The sequence below is a fragment of the Cryptotermes secundus genome, unplaced genomic scaffold (assembly GCF_002891405.2).
Source record: "Cryptotermes secundus unplaced genomic scaffold, Csec_1.0 scaffold2147, whole genome shotgun sequence".
Classification (NCBI taxonomy): Eukaryota; Metazoa; Arthropoda; class Insecta; order Blattodea; family Kalotermitidae; genus Cryptotermes; species Cryptotermes secundus.
The window spans coordinates 71640-99113 of NW_019731613.1; the positions used below are offsets into that span (position 1 = coordinate 71640).

Sequence of the window (27474 nt, forward strand, 5' to 3'; positions counted from 1 at the left end):
GTTGCGCCGCGGGAAAAATTAAACTGCCTCAACTTGGAGAACCGCCAGAGCCATAAAAACTTTGCTTGCCGGATATGCCGCCGAATCAAAGCATTTCCTATCTAACATCAGGAAATACAACTCATGCTTCCAAATGACGCCGTTCGGCTCAGAAATCGTAACAGCTCAATTCATGCCAACTTTCAAAGTGAAAGGACAAATTTATCATAAAGCCGGCTCCCTGCTTCCGTTCCCAGATGGTCAACATAAATTCCTACAAATGTATTTCATCGGCGATGGCAATGATGTATTGAATGCACGCTGCGGAATTTCTACCGGCATAAAAAGGTCAATCGTTTCCCAACTGCACGAAAAAACATTTAGTGCGTTTGTTCAAAACAGCAATTGACATGATGCCATCTGATACACACAAGATTGTTGTTCATGCTGACAAAACGCCTGCAGGACAACATGTGCGAAGATTCAATGCTCCAACTATAGACGAAGTGGCAATTGTTATAGTCGGAGATCAATTCTAACATAGAGATATTGTTTTTCATCGGAGAAACGATCAATTGACAAAAGTTGCAGAAACTCATCGATGCTACGATGCCCTGCAATATCCAATCATTTTTTGTGATGGTGCCGATGGATATCACTTCAACGTTAAGATGATAAATCCAGTCAGTGGCGAAGAAACAAATATGAATTGCAGCGCAATGAACTATTATTCATACCGATTAATGATTCGAGAGAATGAAGACAATCACATTTTGAAATGCCGTCAATTGTTTCACCACTATGTATGCAAAAATCGAAACAGAACATTTGATATTCATCAGTCTGAATCAGACCAAGCTTCGCTTTGAAGAATACGTTCATTTGCGAGATGCAGTTGTATATGACGGTAATACAACTAACGTTGGAAGACTAACCATTTTGCCATCTTCATATACAGGCAGTCCACGTCATATGCATAAGTACGCTCAAGATGCAATTGCGTATGTTCGTCACAATGGGCGTCCAGACCTATTGATTACATTCACAGGTAATCCAGCTTGGGACGATGTACAACAGCTCTTACTTCCTGGGCAATCGCCGGTGGATAGGCATGACATCACAGCGTGTGTTTTCAGACAGAAGCTGAAATCGCGGATGGATTTCATGGTAAAACATGAAGTGTTTGGGCCTGGGCGCTGCTGGATGTACTCAGTGGAATGGCAAAAAGAGGACTGCCACACGCACATCTGGCTCTATAACAAAATCACTTCAAACGAAATTGACGATGTAATATGCGCTGAAATACCCGATGCCGACGTCGATAAGGATTTGCATGAAGTTGACTCGATCTGCCAGGGATGCCACCGCACGTACTACAATTGAAAATAGGCGTGCCAATTATCTTGTTGCGAAATATCAACCAGCCAAAGCTTTACAACGGCACGCGGCTTGCAGTAAAAATTTATTGAGCAACGTCGTAGAAGCAACAATCTTGACAGGACCTTCCAAAGGTGAAGATGTCCTCATTCCTCGCATTCCTATGATTCCAAAGGATGTGCCATTTCAATTTAAGAGATTGCAATTCCCAGTTCGATTGGCGTTTGCATTCACCATCAACAAAGCTCAGGGCCAATCTTTAGAACTGTACGGTTTAGATCTAGACACGGGTTGCTTCTCACATGGACAATTATATAGTGCGTGTTCTAGAGTCGGCAAACCAGATAATCTCTATATCTGCACAGACAATGGAACAACAAAAAATATTGTATACCAACAAGCATTGTGAAATTAAACATATTAGAAACGTGCGTTTTCTCTTTTCTTTCTTTTCCATTTAACCAGACTGAGCCACAGCAACGCGTGGCCGGGTACAGCTAGTGTATATATATATGCCAGTTATATGTGAATCTAATTAGTCTGAACTAGCAGACATAAAAGTCATTTGGCATAGACCACTGTGGATGTTATTGCTGATGAAACTATTCACAATTTTCTGTCTGTCTATTCTTCGTGAACTGGGCACTAAACGTTTTTCGTTAATATAAGCAGGTTTATTGGTAAGAACAACTTACGTTAGCTTGGTGCTCTGCTGCTTGGACGCGGCGTGTACTGGTATGCCAAATTTATGTCGAAGCATGTCGTTCATTTTGTAAATACAAGGAAGATGGCGGTTAAATGTCTACATCTACATTGATCCACAGAACATGACGCAGTGTTGCACTATTAGCAAAGCTACCTCAGCTGTATGCATATGAAGATGTGCGGAAAGTGTCGCCCATTCTGTAAATACCGGGAAGACAATGTACATAGTGTAACAGGAAAAATGTTTATATATATATACATATATCTATATTGATCCGCACAACTCACAGGAACACTGTTTATACTGTTTGAGAACAGGGCGACTGGGGGGGGGGATATTTAGAGCCATGCAGAGGAAGGAATGAAAGTAACTGCACAATGAGGAAAGCCATCTTTTGTACTGTATTATTAGGGTGATCAGATCGAGGAGAATGAAATGAGCTGGGCGTGTAGCAGGAATTCGAGAGATGAGAAATGTGATCAGAACTTAGTTGGAAAACTCAGAAAGGAGAAGACCATTTTGGAGACTTGCGCATAAGTAGAAGGATAATAATAAAATGGACATCAAAGAAATAGTGTCTGAGGCTGTATTCATTTGTCTAGGATGCGGCCCGGTGGCGGACACTATAATCAAAACTTAGTTCCATAAAACGCTGGGAATTCTTGAGTAACGGAGAGAAAAGGGATATCCTTTGTTGGCTTGTGACCGGTCGTACTTGCAAGCTGATTACATTGCTTGGTTGTCTCTCGACACTCCCTCTGAACAAAAAACATCGGGAAGAAGTTTTGGACATGAAAAGAAATCGGGATCGATTGCTATTGCCACAGCTGCGTGAGAGCGAATTGATTGTAGGCTGATTTCTGAATTGGGAAAATTCTGTTGAATGATTTAAGCTATCTGTATGTTTGTGTATTAAGTCTTACTAATGACTGACATTTATTGAAGGGGGTAAGGAAGTCGCTACGATCCAAATCACACTGTGCATCTCTGTTATACATTTCACCAATGTTAGCACTACCAGAACTTCTTAAAATATAAACGTGGTGGTCATTATATGTACCACCTATTTTAACATTTAGAAATTATGCGTTTTGCTCACAGAGGGATAATTAACTTACGTATTTCATATGATTTAATTTGCAACATGTTCTTGATTTTCATCTTAAGTCACTCCTACGAAATTGATCTTACGTTGGGTGCATTTGCGCCGTTTCAAAACTCTTTCCAATATTTCGTACGGACGTGCAAAGCCGAAATTAACTTAATAATCCAGTAGTTCAAACCTATTATTTCTTATATACGTGTATGTTGCTGGTGATATATGTATCCACTCCACTTCCAGATCCATCAACTCTGTTTCGTTGTCCACGTTTTACATAAAAGGATAAAGGTAAACTTGTCCCTGTGCTTAACTAATTAAGCACAACGCCATGAAGACGTACGGTGGAGTGGATGTATAGATCCACGTTTTCTTGACCTCTGCATAAGTTGGAGTTGTGTTGTCAGTTTTACGCCCAGACCGCTTTACCCCCAGGGAAAGGGCACACGGTACCCCTTAAATAGGAGGCTGGGTGGGCCTCGGATTCGGTCTGGACGCTGTGAAGGAAAGAAATTTCTTGATCCTACTGGGACTCGAACCAGGCAAATCAGTCGTCCAGCCCGTAGCCAGTTGCTATACCGACTGCGCTATCCCGGCTCCTTACGTTAAGTATTTAATTAATATTGTTCTGTAGCGTGGAATATTTGCGTATTCCTAGATTGTTATATGAGCAACATGCATATATACAAGGTTTTTGTACGTAGTTTCCTCAAGCCTACTTCATGTTATCGTAACATTTTCAACCACCTGGAGCTAGTTGAATTGCTATGGTAGGTGGGCTGCAGGAAGGGGGACATACATTAGTCATTCAACCACATTGGATTAAAAATAAATTAAATAAAAAAGGAAGTATGCTCAATATTAATAATAGAAATATAAAGGTTTTATCAATTGACAGAAGAAAAATAATTAAATAATTGTAATGTAGGAGCTGAGTAAGTTTGTAGGCAAGTTTTCTGGCTGCCTCCCCATGGAAAACTGCTTGCCCCCTGAAAAACTGGGTACCGCTCCTGACACTGCTGTAAGATGTAAGTGTTATGATTATTCTCAGATTTCTGACCTGTGATGTAGTTTACAGTTTTCCACAGTCAAAAACCTTTCAGCAAGGCGATCTATTTACGCGTATGTGATCTTACAGGAACTCTGACATTCCTGACGAACTAACTTTCTTTAGTCAGTGGATGTAAGTGAAATGAAACTGGTTTAGTCGTTACATAATACACTCACTTTGAAAAGCTTGGATGTGTTCCTATGCAGTGCTCGAGTTTCAGAATTATCTTCTGGCACTGTAACAGTAAAGTCTAGGGCGAGGGATGCAGGAAGAGGAACCTGTGGAAATCGAAGAGTCCATGTCGAGTGGGCTGCTACTTCCACCACCCAAATCACTCCTTGTGATTATAGATCACAGGACAGTACGTCTCACGCAATGTTACCAACATGTAGCATCCACTTGCATATCAACATGAAATAATCTGTGGTTGACTTATGTTCTTGCTTCGCTGTTTGCTGTGCGTTTGGAAACTACATACAGCCTCTGTTCATATTTCCGAGAAGAAAAATGAGTCACTTGTTGGAAAATGGAGCACATGTCTCTTCATACGACATCCCACAAAGCAATATACGAAGGTACCAGGTAGGTGAGTAAGATTCCGTAATATGGTCATATGGTTTCTAGTGACTAGGTTACGGGCTGGACGACCTAGGAATCGCGGTTCGGTTCCCGGGAAGGGCAAGAGATTTCTCTCTTCTCCATAACGTCCAGATCGGCTCTGGAGCCCACCAAGCCTCATAGAGAATGTGTAGCGGATTTGTCCCCTGCGCATTGCGCGGCAATGTGAAGCTGAACATTCATCTCCATCTGGTGCCGAGGTCAAGAATGGTGGAACTATACCTCCCCCCTCCCCCCTTGACACTACAGCCTCAGTGGGCCTAGGCCTACCTCCATGAACTTCTCCGTTCACTTCGGTTTTTCTAGATCTTACACATTCGGTAGGACTCCTTGGATGGGTGATCAGCTCGTCGCAAGGATTCTATCTATACTGAATAAACGCATACGCATACCAAACACCCATGCCTTATGTGGGATTCGAACCCACGATCCCGGCTTCCGAAGGAGCGGAGACAGTACATGCCTTAGACCACTCGGCTACCGTGACCGACACTTCACTCTTTTGCCCATTTTAACACCTTTTCCCTGAAAATATGTTACTAAATCACGGGTGCCTCATAAATTGATAGCATCTTTCATCCTCAAAACCTATTACTAAATCAAAGGTGGGTCTCATGATCGGTAACGTCTTAGAATCGAGAAAGTGTAGTACTCGTACATACTGGTACTTTGCATTCATGTTACTGCAGCAGCCTGGTAAGCAAAAGATTGTGTTAAGGGTAAAGCGATCTCTTTTAACAGGCCGTGAAGGCCCATAAAGTTGTGAGACGTAGAGGCTCCAACATTTATTTAGACCAGCGTTGGCCAACCTAATACATCTCGAGGGCCAAATTTAGTTTATAGAACACCATCAGGGGCCAGATACGGCGTTTCTTTCAGAAGAGTGGTCGGGGAGTATTGCCCCCCAAACTGAATCAGTCACAACCCGTATAAAAACAGTGCATTTAAACCTATGTATTTAAATTTTACGTTGCACCAATAATATTAAGCCGATATTGAAAATTTCACCAATCGATTTTATTGCCTTCTATCACTTCTACCCCCAGAGCATTTTTTCTTAAAGAAACACTGGCCAGATCATGTCTTATGTTTAGTTTTATATATGCCGGGGGGAAATGCAATTATAATTTAAGAAAGAAAAATAAAATGCCTTGAAATGTGCAATTACTTACCATAAAACAGCACAAATTCCTCTTTCAGCAGGGATGAGCACAAAAGACTTTCAATCATAGTTTTTATGGTCTAATGATTATACCTAAATCCTCATATACACACTGTTTTAATGAGAGCACTGTGGTTTCATAAAACTGGAAACCAATGATATAAAATCCACTTCTAATTGTGAGGTTGCCACTCGAAGAATATGTGATAACACGACATCTGAAAGTCTGTTCCTGTTCTTAGACTTTACATGCTTCAGCGATGAAAACGCTGTCTCGCATATGTAAGTACTTGCAAAAACAGAGCAAAGTTTGAGAGCCCAATTTCGTAACAGTGGGTAACGTTCTGGTGAAAGCAGTTTCCAAAAGTCAATTCCAGTAACCTGAGATGTGTTTAAGGATGGGTCACATTGAAGTTCACAAAGCTCTAATTGCAGATGACCTGGCTGAGATTCTATATCACAATGTATAGGATTACTGAATAAAGAAATATCAGGTCGAAAGCTTTCAAAATCGTTAAATCGTCGGTCGAACTCTGAAGACAAATCTTCAATAATTTCAGTGTAGTCCCTAAACTCCAAGCCTTCTTCTTCTTCTTCTTCTTCTGAGAGTTTCCGACAGCAAGGGAAATGTAGAAGGTTATTTTTGTCCAATGCAGACTTAAATAAATGTAGCTTTTTACGGAAACTGTCAACAAAGCCAACCATCTGACATATTGTCTGCTTCTTGCCTTGCAATTGCAGATTCAGGACATTCAAGTGTTGAGTGATATCAGTGAGAAAGGCCAAGTTTCTCAAGAATTCGACGTCTTCGAGATCATTCTGCAGTTCAGCAGAATTCGTAACCTCTTCTCTTAGGAATGTTGCTATTTCATGACGGAGTTCAAAGAACCGTACCAGACATTTCCCACGGCTTAACCATCTTACTTCAGTGTGCAGAAGCAGGTCCCCGTAAGCAGAATCCATTTCTTCCAAGAGGGTCAGAAATTTTCTGTGAGTGAGTGATCGATTTCCTCCTCTGATCAAATTAGTAATTTTTGTGACAGTAGCCATGGTGGTAGACAGTTTAATTGATTTGGCACATAGAGCCTCCTGATGTATAATACAATGCAAGGTAGGTACAGTAATTTGATTCTGTCTTAAAAATCCAACAAAACCGCTTATTGTCCCTGTCATTGATTTAGCGCCATCTGTTACTATGGAGGACAATTTTTCAAAACCACCGAATTCCTCCACTGCACTCTTAACAGCGTTAAAAATATCGACACCTCTAGTTGTGCTGTGTAAAGAGCACACTTTTAACAACTCTTCGAAAATTGTAAAATCTTCCTTAATTGCACGAACAAATATCAGCAACTGATTAGTATCCGAAACATCTGTGCTTTCGTCGAGAGCAATTGAGAAATAGGAACAATTAGCGATAATGTCTTTCACATTATTAGATATCTGGTTGCTAATATCTTCCAGCCTCCTAGTAACAGTCTGTTTTGAAAGGGGCACTGTTTGAAATTTGTTTCCTACCTTATTTTCATTGAAAGCTTCTGCCATCTTTATCGCACAGTTCTTAATTAATTCACCATCACTTAACGCTTTTTTAGCTTTCATTAATTCATATGTCACGAAATAAGAAGCCAGCAAAGCTTCTTCTTGTTGTTTTGTTTCATTGGTAAAAAGAGATTTCTGCTGGAAAAGTTTTTTCTTTAACTGATCGCAGACTACTTTCCTTGATTCACAAGAGTGTTTTCCGAACTTCTGTTTATGATTTGTCATGTAATGCCTCTTTAGGTTGTACTCCTTTAAAACTGCTAGCACTTGAAAACATACTAAACACTGTGGCTTGTGGTCTTTATTTAATATAAAAAATAGTCATGTTCCCACTCAGATTTGAACGCCCTATTTTCGCTATCAACTTTTCTCAATTTACTATTTGACATGCTGTATCACTCACAATAACTTCAAACACAATTTTAATTTAAAAACAGTTCTACACTCACACTCCGTAATCACACTTCACTTTCTAAAATCGCACTAACTGGGAGACATTTCTGCTAAAACTGGCACTTAACAAAGGCCAGGATGCCGAGAGAAACGGTAAACATCCCATTGCCGCGAGCAAGCTGGGAATGGTTATTATTTTGAAGGTGTCATAAATCCTTCACCACTACGGTCTTCCCTTCAGTGTCATCTCCCTACAGAAGTAGGGTTGGGGAACTTTGAATTTCCATGACATGAACACAGTTATTAGAAAACCGTTTGAACTGTCCAACTCAGTAAGAACGTATACAGTCAATTGCAAAATGCTGTAAGCTAATGAAACGTCCTATTAAAAACTGAATTCTATGCCAATACAGCTGTGAAGTTAAGATTTTTTAAAATAAACCTGAGACTTGGCAGGGGGCCGGAGTAAATCAAGTCGCGGGCCGGATACGGCCCGCGGGCCGCCAGTTGGCCATCGCTGATTTAGACAATCGGCTCACAGATGGCAGTGAGGTTTTCAGCGGTACGCGCCGGCAGCCCTTTAGCCTCCAGGAAGATTCTTCGAAGTTTAATTGGGAAACTACAGAGTATAACTGTTGCCACTTTAATATTGTAAAACTGTGTTTTAGTGGATGTTTTTCGTGGTTTGTTTTAGAATTTCCGTCATATCCTCGTATCATTCTGAGGATCTTTAAGCATAGTACCTGTATTCTGGTTTGAGGAATTAATATTCTCTTGACTCTGTGTTTCCTTGTAAAAATATTTAAATGTATTTATAATATATGGAAATTTCAATGAAATGCTTAATTCATAATACATTAAAGTAACTGAAGACCGCACTGTCCTAAACTGTTATAAGTATTAAGGTTTTCCACATACACGGTGTGTCCAGGATCCGTTAGGACTCATTTTTTAAATTTTATCCCGCAATGCCATCTCTTGGCGAGTTGTGGTAAAATTCTTGAAGTTTCAGCTGTGGCTGTCTATAATTTCAAAGCGCAAGCATCGCTGCATCATGTGTTCTGACCTTGAATGTAACAGTACTGTTCTGACGCTCTTCGGAAAATGGAGGTTAAACAGAGAGCCAACATCAAATATTGTTTGAAGTTAGGCAAAACAGCGGGAGAAGTGTACGAAATGATGAAACGTATTTGCGGTAGTGATTGTTTGAGTCTTTCAAACATTTTTGGATGCTATGCTGTATTTCGTGACGGCAGGGAGGACATTGAAGACACTCCACGTGCATCAAAGCCGAGAACAAGTCGCACTGAAGAAAATGTAAAAAAAGTGACCGAAATCCTTGCACCAGACAGACGTGTCTCTACAAGACTCATCGAGGAGCTTTTGGGAATACCAGAAGGTACTGTGCATCAAATTTTGACTGAGGATTTGGGCAAACGGAAGGTCTGTGCGCGGTTTGTACCGCACGCGCTGTCAGGCGATGAAAAACACGCCAGAGTGGAACACTGCAAAGACTTGTTACGGTCGGCCCAAAGTGATACAAAATTTACAAAATCGATTTTTACTGGTAACGAGACATGGTGTTTTCAATATGAGCCTCTCACAAAGCGGCAGAGTGTAGCGTAGTTGAGCCCAAAGAAGCCGAAACCAAATAAGGTGGGCATGCAAAAGAGTCGAGTAAAGACACTGCTAACCGTTTTCTTCGATTCCAAAGGAATCATTCACAAGGAATTTCTGCCAGAAGGTCACTCAGTGAATTCTGATTATTATCTCGGAGTCCTCAATCGTTTGTGGGCAAGAATTGTTTCGAATTCGACCTGAATATCGAGAGCTAGGTTCCTGGTCGCTCCTCCACGACAATGCCCTACCCCACAAATCGAAGATCGTGCGCGATTTTTTGGCCAGAAAGGGGATCACAGTCCTTGATCATTCTCCGTATTCGCCAGATTTGGCTCCAGCAGATTTATGGTTCTTCCCAAAAGTTAAGTTGGCGATGAAAGGAGAATGTACCGCAGTTTTAAATGCGATTCCACAAAAGGAGTACAGTGACTGTTTTTCGAAAACTTTTCAATCGATTCCAGCTATGTATTGATTCAGAAGGAAACTATTTTGAAAAAAAGTGAAATTTTGAAAATAATTCACGTCCTAACAGAACCTGGACACATTGTGTATGATATAGTTTATAGCAGCCCTTGCATTCCAGTAGGAAGATTTTAGATTGATTTAGATGCGTTTAAAACTAATTAAGCATTACGCTATGAAGACGTATGGGAGGGCGGATGTATACATCCACAGATTATTGACCTCAGTACTAGTTGGAGGTGAGCAGTCAGCTTCACGCCTTGGCCGTTTTACCAGCGGGACATATTGGATAAGAGGATGGGTAGGACCCACGACATCGAGAAAAGAAAAATCTTGCTCCTACAGGGACTTGAATTCTACTTCCTCGGCCGTCCAACCTGTAGCCAGGCGCTATACAGACTGTGCTCTCCAGGCGTCCCGACTCCTTTGGCTTAGATACTCGTATGTGTGTGTGTGTGTGTCTGTGTATTTTTTAAAGGAAATGCTGAGAAAGCTTTCCTTGGTGGATGTGAGTGAAGATACAGGCGGCACACCAAGGAAACTGGCAACCGCAACGCAACCGCGATTTCCGAGTATTGTTATCAGCCTGAGTTGAACACATGTTAGTGAATGGAGCAGCGCAAATTCAGGAAACGGCAACGCAACTCGCAGAAAGACTGCGAAACGGAACTTCCAGGCAACGGAGCATGCAATTCTTCTCAAAATTGCTTTGCTGCGTGGTTTCCTTGTATCAACTGTTCTGTATATATGACAGACACCACCCAGACTATGCTACGCGGGACAAAATTGATTTGGCTTTGAAAAGAATTCCTCATGAGACGAAGGAGCCTGAAGACAGGTTAAGTTCTTTCGAAATAATATACGTGTAAGCGCTTCAGTTTAAATTGTCACAGAAGAACGGATGCACCCAATGTTTTCTTTACTTAACAATCCTGTTGCATTAATATATACGTATAATATATTTCACATATATTTCCGTCTTAAATGCAACTTATTATATAGTCACCTTTCATCCACATTACATGGCTCGGCTGTATACGGCCATCATCAGGTTTCTCCTATTTTGCTAAAACTGTTGCACTGCATGTCAAAGTTTCGCATCGCGTGTGAACGCGATATTTCTTGATTAAAATAAATTGACCTTAATTAAAACAAATTAATTAACATCCCAATATTTTCTTTACGGTCGTCGTCCTCTCTTCTCAGGCCGTCTCACCCGGTCTCAACTACTGCCGTATTATGACAGGATCAGTATTATCATCTTCCATTGCAGAAGGTAAGTGCTCGAAATTAACCAATACAATCGTGCATTGCGTCGGACGAACATAGCCACTTAAGATGATGTGAGCAACTAATCAAACATAAGTTTCCTCAGTGTGCGCCTGCTAATCTGGAAACCAGTTGCCTGCTTGAAATCGGTGATTTTTCTCGGAAAATGCGGTTGCGTTGCGGCTGTGAGTTCGCTTGGTGTACCCTCGCCCATACTGATTAAACCAGCTCACAGAATTGTATTTTTAAAAAACGGGGCAAGTCCCTCTGCAGTAGAAGAGGCCAGAATGGCAAATTTCTTCTTTGCCTTAATGAAAGTGAAGATCAGGGGACGATTGCCTTTTAAGTTGGATGGTAAACATTTATACCGATTCAGCTCTTCGTGTGCCAGCAATGATAAGACCATTTTGTAGTAGTTCCACCAAATTTGTGGATAGATGGCAGTATAATGTATGCAAAGACGTGATGCATAACCATTTGAGACTATTGACATTGAGCTGCTTATCTCGGTGTGTGCATTTTTTAAATCCGTATGTTTGTGTGCGTACTTTACCTACTTTACTAATCCTTGCTGTGGTTGCTGTGGGATATATACCTAAAGCTCTCAGTTTCAAAAATGGTAGCAGCGAGGGACTGAAGAAAGTCCTTTTTGTGACAGATCGGATCGGTTTTCTCAACTGGCTGTTGTACTGAACAAGTTCATTTACACATGCTAAAGCACATGTGAATGGATAGTGAGATAATACTGCATGATTCACGGTTGTGGATTATTTATTACGAGGCCATCGGTAGCTGTGGATTGTGTTGTTTTATTTTTCGGCGATCACCGATAAATAAGTGGACCACTAAATATAAATCCTCTCGTAAGACGTAAGTTGTAATTCCAAAATGTGTAGTTAACTAGTTAAATGATAGTATAACTATTGTAGTTGTAATTAATGATTTTTAATTTAATGTGAAAAGCTGTTGGCATGCTTTTAACCTTTAATTCAATCACAACATACTAGCCAATGAAACACTTCATTAGATCTGAGTCTCCTGAAATCGATTTCTGGTAAAATGAAGATACTTATCACATTTGTTCTTTTCTGTTTGCTGCTTAACAGTACTGTCAGTATTGCGACATTATAGCATCAGTGATAGGATGACGAATGTTGGCAGGATGAGTATGAGAAATCATTACAATGTTAAATGTAGCTTACATGTTTCACTGAAGTATCCTTATTTTTCAGCATAATCCCTGAGCACATTGATGCATTTGTCCTGTCTTTGCATGAGTTTAAAAATTTCTTGCGGTAGAAATTTGGCTTTTGCACTCAACCATTCACCAACTGCCATTTCCATTTCTTCATTGTTTTGGAATGTGTTACCTCCCAAGCATTGTGATTTGTTGCCAAGTTCTACCATCTACCAAAAAAACAAAATATTAACGTAACACAAACATAATAGGCTAGGGAACCATACTTATTGGGGACATACCGTAGTGTAGTTGGTTGAGGCATTATGCTACAAGCTGTAGGGTTGTGGGTTTGATTGACCTAATCCTTCCAGCCCTGGTGTCAACTCAGCCTTGATCAGAAATGAGTACCAGGAATCTTGCTGGGGGTAAAGGTCGGGCGACCTTTAAGGCTGACAACCTTGCCGTCATCTTTGAACCGATTTTCTGGAAAATGTGGGAGCCTCAATGTCTCACAACCACAGGCTGGCAGTATACATGTGACTGGCCCCAGACAGATGGCATGTGAATGTGGAGGAAGCTAGCACCCATTTCTTTGTGTACTGTTTTGAATCATAAACAACTCTTAGCTAAGACTGTGGATGCAGAAGGTTACCATTGCTTTGGAGGAACTGCTTCGTCTAAAGGGTTGAAGTTGTGGGAATGAAAGAGGGAAGACTGCAATCCTGAAGTTGGAGCGGCACATTTCTCCAACATTGGTAACCTTCTGCAGAGCACTGCAAACCATAGCCTTGATAACTACCGTCATGAGAACCTCCGACCTTATCAGCAGTGTGCCAACAGGCTGGCCAATGTGAAACCATATATTGAAGTAGATCATAAACAAATCTGTATATTGTATATTAAATAATTTGATATGTTAACATGGTTGTCATTCAAAACTTCAAATTGACACATTCTTATAACTTACTTGGAATTGATGCTGTTGGCTATTATGAACAGAAATTGATCATTGAATTGTATAATTATTAATTTATAGATCTTGATATCATTATTATTCCTGTCTAGAAAACCGAGATTAATGGACAAGGGGATCCATTGTGCTGACCATGCAACACCCTCTATCTGCTAAAGTTGGCACTAACTTCGCTGATAAGTGGCGGTTGCTCGGTCGGTATAGTTCGCTTGCAGACTCAAGCCATGAAGTTTGTTTTTATTGTTTGTTTTGATATCAATATTATATAATTTTAAATATTTGATAGAAGTAGGGGTCATAAGTTCTTCTCTGAACATCTTGTATTTCTGTGTAGGGTCTGAGCTTCTTGCGGCAATGATAAAGAAGTCTCTCTTCTGGGATATAATGCCATGTCTACTTGCCAACTGCTCTCATGCTGGTTTCTTGCTTGCAGCATAGTCCCTGAAGATGGAGGTGACATGTTCCTCCAAAACATTAGTTGACTTTCAGTGGACTGTACAGCGTTATATCCCAAAAGACAGAACCCTTGCATTTCCATGATCTTTATAACTTATCCTGCCTTGAAATGTTTATTTTCTGTGTTGGATTTGAGGTTCTCACAGCGGTGTCTATGAAGGTTACTTCTGTTCTGGGATGTGACACCGGCTTGTCAGGTAGATGTTTACCCTATAGCATGGTTTCACATCCCTGAAGAAATCAATTTCCATTTAATAGGTTTTGAGTTTATCTTGCCTTGTGTTACCTGCAGTTGTTTGATAATTCGTATCATAGGAGGTGTAAAAGAAGGTATCATTTACTGATGGATAGGATTGTATCTCCTACTATTATGTATGGCTGTAAATTTTTTTTTACTTCAGGGAAATTCATAACTTGATAGTATTTTGTAAATGAAATGTCAGAAAATAATTGGTATCTAAGAGCAGTAATGGAGGATATAGCACTGGAAGAATCTTAGTGTTTTCCTTCAGAGTTTAAATTTTGGGTTCTGATATCATAGGAATGGTTATAGTTATAAGTGATAGTGTATTTTTCACAGAGTATTGGTATTACTGACTGCAGGAAGTGGAAAAGTAGTGATGTCTGTGGTGTGGCTTCCAGCAACTCAACCTTTGTACAATGTTGACATGAAAAAATCAGCCAGTTGGTTCAAAGGTTATTAAGTGAGGCATGAACTTATGCCCTCTATTGCAGTTATAAATCTCTCTCTCACAGTTATTTTGTGATAACAGAATCTACAAATCTACCCAGAGTAAATCTAATATCTAGGCATACAAAGAAGAATGAAGGATCTGTGTCAGCAAGTTATTTGGTGCATCTGATGGCAGGGTCTGCCATGACAGTGCCCCTGCTCTTATGAAAACCAAAAGTTTTTCACAACCATCACAAAACCGACCATTTGATCCTGAGCCAGTTAAATTCTTATCACATCTGCATAAATTATTTCTCTGAGATTATCTGAATATACGGACCTGTCTGCTGTTAGTTTTGCAAATGATCTTGTAATGTAATGTAATGTATGTGAGGGGTGGGCCATAAAAACCGGCCCCGCATTGCAACCTTCAGTCATCTATTGTGCTTCCCCTTGGATTAGCCCTGCTTATGGGGCCGTCATAAAAGTCACTTGGTTCCATAAAAAACTGACCCAGATGACGAAATCTTAAATAAGCTATGGCCTGAATCACACAGGATGTGTGGCTGATTCATTTTCTTGTAGGCATCTTTTACTTGTAAAGTATCTCATCTCCTAGCACTTTGTCCTGAATCGCTCATAATTTATGTTTTTTTCTCAGGATTTGATTACTGGCTGTTCTGTAATTCTCAAGAATATTAACTGTGTACAGAATCAGCCTTTTTATAAATATGTTGAGTCAGATGTGAAGTTAATAAGAAAATTACTGTTGTTTCTAAGTCTGTGATTTCTTTATGAGAGATTATCATTGAATTCAGAATACCCAAGAAGTCTGTTCAGGTACTACAGGTTCAGGTATGAGGTGTCCAGTACAGTGTGTATAGATAAATGTATATCTGATATTTGTAGTTCACTGTGAGTGTAGACTGTGGGATGCTATAGCCCACTATATGCTACTTAGCAGAGTGTCTATTAAGATCACTGTGATTGCCTTTGTGCATGAAACGGCTCAAGAACTGTTGAAGTGATTTTCATTAAATATGATACTAGGGTTGTAGTTACACTTGGACAAAAATAACAGACATTTTAGATGGAAACTTACATGCATTTCTTTGTGTGTCTTGGACATAACTTATTTGAGTAAAATCCTAGGCTCTTCTGTTGATAGTTTCATTCATTATATTGATGGGTGTTTTTGAAGGCCAGTTTCTTTACCTGAAGACCAACATGTCTTTTGGCATATATCTTGAACATAAGTCCTTACATATTTGAAAAATATGTAAGGATATATGCTTGAGTGAAAAATGTCACAAGTGGAAGTTATAGAGAAAAATGAAAAAAGAAAAATTATATCCAATACACATTTTCTATGTGTCTCAACATGATTAACTAAAGAGACCCAATACATACTTTTCTGATTCAGCAATCATGATTGATCATCCAAATATGGAGATCACTGAACTGTTGACATTGCATTTTCCAAACACACTCAAAGATTACCAAAGTCTCTTCTTCTCAATAATTATTAGGCTAACCCAGGCCCACTTGAATTTATAGGCGCATATTTATATAAATATATTTTCTCCTTTACTGGTGGTGCACCCCAGTGTGGGTCTTAGCCTCCTGTATGTGTGTACAGGTTTCATAACAGTAAATTTCTGGGACGGGGCCATTAGCCCCACAAACAACACCAATCTGGGAGGATCAGGTTCTAAATTTTGTCTGCCTCTACCTTCTGACCTGTCTGGCATGGGCGACCTGCCCAGGAGCATGTGCTTCCACCAGCAGAACTCTCCAGGTCACTGGGGCATGCAAACCTCCTCTCTGTAATAAGGTTGTAGTATATAAATATACATCCAATTAAAATATTTGAGCTTATCACAGTAAATGCTTGGACATAGGTGTTAATATATCAGTACTTCTACCAGATGTGTCCTATATAGTCTTGTTAATTGTGCTGCAGAATGTGCGGACTGATAGGAGCAAGAGCATGAGGAACGTCTGAAATTGTATGGCCTGAGTCAGGTACTGCTTTATGCTGATGGTAATAATACCATAAACAGTAGTGCAGACATTTACTTACTTGCTGGTAAGGTAGAGGTAAATATTAATAAAACTAAATGGATGAAGTTGATGCAAAATAAAATATTGTTTTGTGTTAGAAAGCTGTAGTAATGGTGCTGCCATCTGACACTCTTCACTAGCACTCATTGGATCATATGGCAGTACCCATCAGGATTACACATGTGTAGGATATTTTCATTCTAGTAAGATATTACTTTTTTATTTATCTGATATAAATTTTTACCATTCAGGCCTTAAGTTTTAATATGTTTTTTCAGTATTTGAATAAACATCACAGTATCTCAACATGCATTCAAATAAGGAAATGGGTGTCACTGTTTTGAGCATAATGATCCTTATGCTGCTGGCTGAAGTTGAAGGATGGAAGATGTTTCACAGAGGACGAGGACGTGGTGGAATGTTGGGGTCACCCAGAGCTGCACCCAACACATCTGTGCCCTCTGCAGAATTGTTTCTTCAGCTACTAGACCATTTCAATCCAACCGTTCCAAGAACATGGGAACAGGTAGATAACAGAATTTTTTTAGGATTTCTGAGTTCCTGGATTTTGTCCATTGGTATTTTGAATAAAGCAGTAATTTGTTCAGTTAAAACTGAATAATAAGGGGCTTCATAACACGTACTCTTTGCCAAGTATAATTAGAATGACCAAGTCAAGGCAGATGAGATGGACAGGGCATGTAGTACAAATGGGGAGAAAAAGAATGCATATAGGATGTTTGTGGGGAAGCCAGAAGGAAAGAGACAACTAAGTAGGTGGATAATATTAAAATGGATCATAGAGAGATAGGATGGGGTTGTATGAACTGAACTGATGTGGTTCAGGATAGGGACCGGTGGAGGGCTCTTGCGAACATGGTAATGAACCTATCCTGAGCCAGATGAATCCAATCCACACCATGACAACTATTTCATTAGGATTAACTTCAGTATTGTTCTTCTGTGTGGGCCTAGGGCTCCAAAGTATTTTTCAAGTAGTGTAGGTCTTTCAAGGAGTCTTCCATTTGTGGTACATGCCCTTTCAGTCTTATCATTCTTGGTTTCATCACCATAACAATATTTGGTGAAACTTCTCCATACAGAAGTGTATAATTGTCTGCTGGTTGATTGCCCTATCTAACCTCGTGTTCTTCCATTAAATTTGGATTATACTCTACTAGTTTTTGTGCTGCTTCCACTGAACTGCCACTATCCTATAGAGACTACTGATGTTTTGAGTTCTGAATTTTTATGTCCCTTTTGCATTTATTGGGTTATGGTGAAGAGTGTTCAAGTCCAAGGCCCTTTGTAACATACTTTGTAACATAATGAAGGGTTATTAGTCCCACTGCGCAATACCTAAGTGGGGGATTGCCTCTAGTTGGCTGTGTGAGACAGCTTATTTCATATTTGTAATTGGCCTCCATATCTATAAGCCGTCTCCTCCACTGACAACATGATGATGTGTGCTGTAGTGAAGAAACCCACCTGAACATTGCCTCAGTCCCACATATTGAAAGTAGTGCCACAAATGTAATTACATATGAAGACTGACTGATCAGAATTACACATGTATTTATTTACCATATATGTCCAGACAGCACAGTACCTTCACTGATGTGGTTATTCTTTGTGTTCATACCATAGACATTGTTCAAACTTGTCATCATTATATATCATTGTGTTGTATATTTCACATACCTCAGAGCAGGAAGACAAATGAAATGTGTCTTTCTTAGAGATACTTCACCAATGCCAGTTTCTATGTCCCTGGTGGTCCAGTGTTCCTTATGATTGGTGGTGAAGGTACTGCAGATCCTTTGTGGATGGTCACAGGTCAGTGGATAGAGTATGCTCGACACTACAATGCTCTCTGCTTCATGCTAGAACATCGATATTATGGTGCAAGTCGTCCCACAAGGTTAGTTACATCAGCATTTGTTTATCCCAGTCAAAGTGAATAGTATGTGGTGAGAAACAGAACAGTTTATTCTACAGTACTTGTATATGACCTCACAGTTCTCTTTATTAGCCACACAAGTTCTCACACAGTCTGTGTCAGAATATATATGCAATTTCTCTTTAATGTGCTTGGTACAGAGTTAGGCGTCACATACAATCATGTCTACCCGTAATAATCACATTTTCCAGTCTCTAAAATAGATTTGTTATGTCCCTATGATATTGTCTCAGTTCAATTCAAAATTGTAACTGCATATCCATCACTGAGGGCCAGTTATCCAGTAGACAAGATGAGCAGTTTTAGGGGCTCTGACTGCAGATGCATGAATTCCCTGTGTTTAAACTTGTGAAACTATTTTATAATATCTCAGGAATCTGTATATGCACTATTTAGTCTCTATTTTGGTAAGTTTTCAGTAATTACGCCTGATGTCACTAGTATCCAGACACCCATATAGTTTTGTGTTGTGCTCTCATGTAGTAGGAGCAGTCAGTAAGTGGGAGAAATAGCGACTGCATGGTCAAGATGTACCAACAACAACTTGAGGAGCTGTAATTAATAGCATCATAGTACCCTGACATTATATTGATTTATGTATCTTGGCAGCAGACAAACAAAGGTCAAACCCCCCTTCATTTGTGTATGGATCGTAGATTGAATGAACTTGTTCCATTGGATACAGTGCTGATTTTACCTCGAGCCTTAACCTACTATTCTTCTGACAAGCCCTGTCCAATGTCTAATGTAGATCAATTCCTCCATCTGTCATTATCATCATCATCACTAGGTAATGATGGTACCCAGAATTCTGTTGTATTGGTATTTCCAGTTCAGAAATGGATTTGTGATAGACAGATAGACAGAATGCACAAGATAATAATGTAACTGATTAACTCTGGCAAGATCATAGTAGTAGAAGTTCCTCTTAGAAACCTGAAGGTTGAGTACTGTGCTTTCGTGGGTTCAACATTGGACCTGCTCCTGAACAAATTGAGGAAGTCCACCCTGTTTCTTTAAGGGCTGTTCTAAGATCCTTGCATTTATGTCTTGGCCTCCCGAGTGGTCCCTTCCTGCCAGTCATAATTTTATATGCATTTCTCATCTCTGCCATGTATGTTCATGCCCAACTAATTTCATCCTGCAGTTCATATTTGGTGAAGAGTACAAATTTTGAAGCTGCTCATAATCTACTTTTTTCCATTTTCCATTGCTCTCAGACATCCAGAGTAACTATGACTGGAAGTGTTAAAAAAGTATTTCACTAATTATATGCAGTTGTGTTTCATTAACATGCACTGTTAAAGTCTTTGCTCCTCTGCAGGGACCTGAGTGCAAGGAATCTGGCTTTCCTGAGTAGTGAACAGTCCCTTGCAGATCTTGCATACTTCATTGATGCCATGACAGTCAAGTATGAAGTACCTGAAGGTACCAAGTGGATTGCATTTGGAGGCTCATATTCAGGGGCCCTTGCTGCTTGGCTGCGAGCCAAGTATCCCCACCTAATTCATGGAGCTGTGTCAGCCAGTGCACCCCTTCTGGCAAAGGCAGACTTCAGAGGTATATCTTTTGGAATTACATGTGTTTTCTTAGATTTATGCTATTCCTGATGCATTCCATATCTCTAATATCAGCAAATAGTGACATTTAGAAGGATCTACACTCTTTATTTTGTTACTAAAACAAACCACACTAAAACACTAAAATGCTAGACATGATAATTGCTCACTTGCTGTCATCTTTATATACAGTATGTCATTCCATTGATGTCTGCTGGTCTTGTTTTCTCTCCCCATGTCTGATTGTCACTCAGTGTGCTTCAGTTATGGGTAGAGATTGGGGATGTAGTGATTTATAAATCACTGTGATTCTTATGAATGTTACATGCAGTTAACAGTGACTTTAAGTGTTGTCCATGATTACTGGAACTTCATGGTTACCATGTACCTGAGTGGTCCTGTAAAGTGGGGAAACGAATGTTCATGTTGGAGCCTACCACAGTGCTAGCCAATCAGCATAGACCACAACAGCATGAACACCCATTGGGTTGGGTGTTGGCTAGCTACAGCGAATAAAGGTGTGGACCACTGATGCACTGGTCAGTCAGTTGGAGCTGCTTTTATGTTGAGACATTTCACCTAAAGTGTACACAGCAACAGTGAGTCTCCTAGCAGCAACACCATCAGCTGACTCCAGTAACAGTTGCCTAGACACACCGGGAAGTCCACCACAAACACTTACCACACTCTGGCCAGTTCACAGTCAACCAACTGCTGATGCAAGGAAGGCCAACGTCCCTCATGCAAGCCAACCCACTGTGACCAGAGCTTCACCCGCATTCCTCAGGCATGCTCTGCAGAAGAGCCACACAATATATCACCGGTTATCACACACTTTGCTTGCCTGCTCATCTGTAAATTCTTCTTGTAACATCAATAAATATGTGTTATAGAAATTTACTTGGTTTTCTCAGTGTGCTACCAGAATCAACATCCCGCAGGCACAAGAAAGTTTGGGAAGAATGGCACAAACTGGAGGGTATTATTTACATGGAAACAATATTGTTACTTGTCATGTGGGATGATATGCATTTGGATCTATATAGTTCTATAACAGTTGTCCCTGTGCTCAGCTTAATTAAGTGCCATGCCATGAAATGTGTAGGAGAGTGGAGGTATGGATTCTTGTGTGCTTCACCTCAGCACTATGTGGAGGTGAGTGGGCAGCTTCACACTCAGCTGCTTTACATCCTGCAAGAGAGCCTCTCCAGTGCCCACTGAATAGGAAGCAGGAAGGTCTGGATACTGTGGTGAAGAGAAAAAACTCTTGACCATTCCTGAAATTGAAACCTAATTCTTTGGTTGTTCATCTTGCAGCATGAGTACTGTACTGACTGCCTCAGCTCCTAACATTCATAATAATTTTGTAATCAATTTATTATTTGATCAAACTGTATCAATTTTTAAGGCTGTATTTCTTTTCAGAATGTATGCTTTTGGATATAAATATGTAAGATATATATTTTCAATTTAGTAAATTGTCACCTATGATAGGAGTAATATTTCATAATTCAGTAGATCCACAATGTTGTTGACAATTAATCCATGCTCAGTGAGTCACAGACTCACATTATGCTATAATCCAAATGAGAATGGATTTAACGTACTAAATATAGCATCACAGTGTATCAGACTGAAGGCTGCTAACAGTGCAGAAGCGGCAGGTGTGGAAGCGTACTGCCTCACATATACCCAAAGTTCATAGGTGAATATAAAGCTGAAAATATATCAAAAAGGAAGAAGGAAGGGGGAAGGAAGGTAGGGAAAAGAGAGTAATTGTTTTTGGAAAATTTAAAAATACATAAAAGGTGTAGGAATTTAATTAGAGGAAGAGACACGGTGCTGAGGGGGAGTGAGGACACCTTCTATTGTTTTGTTGATTGTTCTGCCAGTTGTGGCATTTGCCAGTCTTCTAACCAGAGAATAGTTCAGATCACTACAGCACCTACCCATAGCAACTGGATCTAGACAATGAAATATGAACAGTGTCCTTAATCACTGTTATTTCAGAAATTGAGTAATTTGTGGCGACAGTAATGTTTGAATAATGATTAATAAATGATTCATGTACTAGTTTAGTGGGGTACCCACACTAAAATCTGTGTTGTGGTCGTCTTTGTAGGAAAGATAATTGTTTTTATTATAAGATACAATGCAATGCAATACAATACAATACAATACATTTATGTGGGCCATAATTAGTATGTATAGAACATGGAACCGTTTTACGGGATACCTGTATGTTCTGTAGGTTAATGTAATGAATCAGCTCTGTGTCTTGGCAGAGGTGAGACAAGGGTAGACAGTAATGAAGCATCAGTGATGAAATAATCATGTTTGAAGGTGAGTTGTATTCTTGTGATGTCACTCATTATATTCTGCTTACACCGATGAGGCGCAAATATGCTTAGTCAGCTTGGGGTGGCGGGATTAATGATGCTTGTGAACACTCTGTTCATGAGAAGTACACTTGAGTAGGTATTAATAATACAGATGCTTGAAAAGGAATTGTTAAGTGAGATGTCAGTTTCTCACAGCAATGACTGTGAACAGTACTGTCTTCTGAGATGTGATACTTTGTAGATTGGTAGATAGGTTCAGTTGCTTTGAAGGAAGCTTTTATTGTACCATTAGGTGGTATAGTGACACAGCTCTTTGTGGTACCATTCATTTTCAGAAAGTCTGTCTTGCCTTTTGTTTGGCCCTAATTGTGAATGTATATTTTATCACATACAGTAACATAGGTGACAATATATTAGTATGAGATCTTTTCATATGGTTGAATTTAAGCATCCTATTGCATCAATATATCATGTATTTCATATAATATGGCCGAAGCATGTTATGAATGACTATGAGTTGCATTAGTGGCAGATACATATATGTGTTATATGAAATACATGGTCTCTTCATATGGTTGAATTTTCAGGGGAAAACTGAAACAGTAAGATGAAGAAAGTTGAATACCACTGAAGAATTTATGGGAGGCTGCCATTTATGAAACCTGATGATTCCTCACCATGTTCACAGGAGCGTGCTCATGAATGCTATCCAGAGCATTTGAACCCAGCCCAATTTTTTTAAGCCGCATCTGAATACATGCAGTTGTCTCTTCTAACCAGTTGTTATGCAGCATTAATGTGTTTATGGGAAACTTAACACACTCTACTCAATGAAGGATAGTTTAGTGATATCGCTATTCTCCAAACATGTCAGAAGTTGCTATGGTCACACCAAATACAGCATCGAGCTGCTTGAATTTAAGACTTCCCTGTTAAGGGAGTTTAGTGAGAGTTGTTGTATTTTTAATTCTAATGTGTGTTTCAGAGTATTACAGAGTGGTTGAAGATGATCTGGCTATATCTAATGATTCTTGTGTTACTGCTGTTAGAGATGCTACCCAGGAACTGAACATGCTACTTAAGGATCCACTGGGCCATAAGACTGCTAATGAAATATTTAAGTAAGTGACAAGAATGAACAGAATAATAATAGCAGTTCGTGTATCAAGAAAGGTTTGTGGTGGAGGGAGAAGTTGGATGGAAATAACTGAATTATATGAATATGTTATGCAGTAAAACCACCTAACAAAATTAAAAATTATATTTGTGAAAATGCTGTACTCATTAGAGCACTGTGTATGCACTGCTTATTCCTGCAAGAGATTTTTCATTTGTTAGCCCTTTTGGTGTGTGCTACCATGTAAGATGATGTTAATGGGTATAAAGATGAAAGTCACTCCAACGTACATCTATGAAAACATTCTTGAAGAGTTAATGGCAAGTACTGACGGCATAAAATTACCCATTTACATTATGTGTTATGAGTCCGAAATATTTTGTTGAAGCCATTTTTTTTTGCTGTGAACATGATGTGCTCTGCAGTGAAATTGCACTGAAAGACCCCCTACATTTAGACAAAGTTTCAAATTTTGACGTAAATCTTTCATAAGTTGTTGCAAAGCCATCTTTCTTTGTAGTGTCTGTGTCTCTTTTGAATGCTGGAATAACGTTCTACCTGCTGCTAGGCATCATTTGTGTGTCCTGTAGAACAGTGATGACAGTTACCAGTCTTCCAAAATGTTACACATGTATCAAGCTGTTATAAATTATTGCAGCACATTCCAGAGAATCATAAAATGCTTTGGCTGTAAGACTCGCCACCTCTGTGACATGATAGTATACCCCTGAAAGGACTGGAAGAATACAATCAAATGACAACTGCAAGTGTAGTAATGAAAAGGCTCACTAGGATAGTTGAAAGCCTAGGCTACAAATTTTAGATATTAGATATTAGATATTTATTCAGCATTCCATAAATCCTTACATGGTTTTTTCAAAACACCACGGATATAGAAGTAGTCAACATGAGTAAGCATAATTACATACTGCATCACATTTGTGCAATGTCATAACAGTAGCCATATATAAATATTTACAAAAACATGAATACCTGAATACATGAACATGGATATAGAAGAAGTCAACATGAGTAAGCGTAATTACATACTGCATAACAATTGTGCAATGTCATAACAGTTAGCCATATATAAATATTAATAGAACATGAATACATGAACATAAACCGTCACAAGCAACAATAAAGTGTTATTACCTACAATCTGTAACAAATCAGGAACATCAGTTGTTATCCTAATTGTATTATGTTTGTTATTATTTTATTTCATTCAAAATCCATAATAAGGATACAGAGTTTGTCATGATATTCTCAAATACATACCACACCACAAAACATACAGGAAAACTGATTAATATCATCAAATAGGCACATACACAGTGGACACAACAGAGTAAAAATTGTAAGAATATCAGTAGTTATAGGTTATAAAGATCAATAAATATCAAACAAATATAAATAAGTCAATAAAACCAATCATATATACAGTCAACTCTCGATTATCCGGGCTAATGGTGGGGATGGAAGTCACGGTTAATCGAAAACCCGGTTAAGCCAAATTTTATTATACGGGCTGGACGACTGTGAAGGGTCGGAGTTCGAGTCCCGGTAGGGTCAAGAATTTTAACTTCTCCAAATCGTCCAGACCGGCTCTGGGGTCCATCCAACCTCCTATCCAATGGGTACCGGGGGCTCTTTCCCCGGGGGTAAAGCGGCCGGGGCGTGAAGCTGACCACTCACCTCCAACTAGTGCCGAGGTCAAGAAAATTTGGATCTATACATCCACTCCCCCACACGCCTTAATGGCGTAGGGCTTAATTCGTTGAGCAGAGGAACAACTTTACCTTTTACCTTTTAATACCTTCATAATACTATAGACCTACCTGTATTTAAATTTATTCATCCTCATTTCTATGTCATCTCATGGCCTATTTAATACTTTCTTTACATTACACTCAGTATGAATTAGTTATTTCAATCACTGTTCAACAACATCCAGCACTTTTTACGGTCACACTTAACACTTAAAATAATTTAATACTGTCTTTTGCTTTTTCGCGGCATTTTCCTTTTTACGGATATCCGTACGAAGCCTACGTAATATTAGCTTGTCACTTAATAAACTGTCCTCTTCACTCTCAAGATAGTCTAGTAAGGATTCCAAATGATTAAGCGCAGCACCATGTGATACTTTCTTACTGGCAACACTGTCCACCTCTTCCTCATTCTCACTTTCTTCCCGCTCTTCTGGCTGCACCCCCATTGAAGTTACGATTTCGTCACTGCTTAACATTTCGAAGCCCGGTTCACACGAGTCACAGTTAAACCACTCTCTTATATTTTCCTCGTTGACTTCTTCACCACCATGAACTTGGTTAGCCACTTTTGTCAATTTTATGGCTATCTCATTTTCACTGAATCCAGTGAATCCATGGATTTCGTCATCTTCATTAGTGATGAAAGGCATCAGTTTCTTCCATGAATTTTTCAATACAGATGGCTTTACTGTATCCCACGCTGTTGAAATCTCGTATATGGCATCTAATACTGAAAAGGACTTCCAGAAACACGTCAGATCATTGCCTTCATCGATGTACTTTTGTAGCAAATTTGATCTGTAGATTCTCTTCATACTTGAGATAACTCCTTGATCCATTGGTTGGATAAGTGCGGTAACATTAGCGGGAAAATATTTCACAAAAATATTTCCATCATCTGACCTCAGGAGACTTTCGTTAGGATGTGAGGGCGCATTGTCAATGAGGAGCACAGCTTTCTCAGGTAGGCCTTGGGATTTTAGATGGTCACGAACTTGAGGCACGAATTTAAAATCAAACCATTCTTTAAATATCGCTCTATTCATCCAAGCTACTTTCTGGTTAAAATAATGGATAGGCAGACTTGAAGCTACTGTTCCTTTAAAAGAGCGTGGTCTTTTCGCTTTGCCGATAACTACTGGTATTAGTTTGTGTGTTCCTGATGCATTAGAACAGCACAAGACTGTCAATCTCTCCTTACTGGATTTGTGACCTGGAGCCTGTCTTTCATTTTGAAATGCCAATGTTCTGGTTGGCAAGCATTTCCAATAAAGACCCGTTTCATCGGCATTATAGATTTGTTCTGGCAGCAGATTTTCACTTTTCACAAAACTATCAAAATTGGTGCAAAATTGATCTGATGCTGACAAGTCCCCTGACAATTTCTCACCTTGAATACTGATTTCTCGTATTCCATGACGCTGCTTGAAACGTGTTAGCCAACCGGAAGAAGCGTCAAAACTCCCTTCTAGTTCAAGTGCTTCGAAAAAATATTTAGCTTGTTTAGCACAAACTGGTCCTGTTATTGTTGTTCCCTGTGCCCTTAGTTGATTAAACCAGGTCAGCATCGCTTTGTCGAGATCATCGTATGTTGATTTCTTCATGGTTTTTCTCTTCTTCATTCCGCTTGAATTAGAAGACGAAGCAAAGGAAATTAACTCATTCTTTTGTTTTTTCAAATCACGAACAGTTTGTTCTCCAATACCGTATTGCATTGCTAATTGTTTAACTACAGCTCCTTTTTCCAGCTGATTGATAATTTCAAGTTTCTGTTGAATACTTAACACAACACGCTTCCTTTTAAACCCCGACATTTTGCTAACGCACTTGAAGATCTATATTAAGAAACTGATACTTACTTTCACAATGCACTCTCACACTGAGATGGTACCGTTAAATAACCTGGGGCGGTGTATTTGTCCTTGAAACTTTCCAAAAATTCTTGCATTCTTTCACCCCCACCCTAGAACATTGTGTTCGCATAACGGGACGAAATAATGCAGAGCTCGGTTCACACTAGTGCGAAAATAGTGTTAAACTCACCATGTGAAACAAAAGTGAATGAATATTAAACAACATATAAACTTAAAAAAAAAA

The 27474-nt window shown here is 39.5% G+C and overlaps 2 protein-coding genes across 4 annotated transcripts in view; one reads left to right on the top strand and one right to left on the bottom strand.

Annotated features, from left to right (window-relative positions):
- Positions 1-2107, bottom strand: part of LOC111867328 (clavesin-1) — a 44448-nt gene extending 42341 nt beyond the window's left edge. The window contains exon 1 of the mRNA XM_023857082.2: positions 2052-2107. The gene's annotated coding sequence lies outside the window, so the exon portion shown is untranslated. The remainder of the gene's footprint in view (positions 1-2051) is intronic.
- A 9617-nt stretch (positions 2108-11724) lies between these two features.
- Positions 11725-27474, top strand: part of LOC111867326 (putative serine protease K12H4.7) — a 28892-nt gene continuing 13142 nt past the window's right edge. Inside the window, exons 1-6 of one of the 3 annotated variants that reach the window (XM_023857078.2) lie at positions 11725-12148; positions 15222-15415; positions 16903-17150; positions 18364-18545; positions 19909-20144; positions 23471-23606. In XM_023857078.2, coding sequence (XP_023712846.1) covers positions 16932-17150; positions 18364-18545; positions 19909-20144; positions 23471-23606 — 773 coding nt within the window. In that variant the 5' untranslated portion in view covers positions 11725-12148; positions 15222-15415; positions 16903-16931. Of the gene's footprint in view, positions 12149-15221; positions 15416-16523; positions 16586-16902; positions 17151-18363; positions 18546-19908; positions 20145-23470; positions 23607-27474 lie in introns of all 3 variants that reach the window. The other 2 variants (XM_033752638.1, XM_023857077.2) reach the window with 2 other exon arrangements.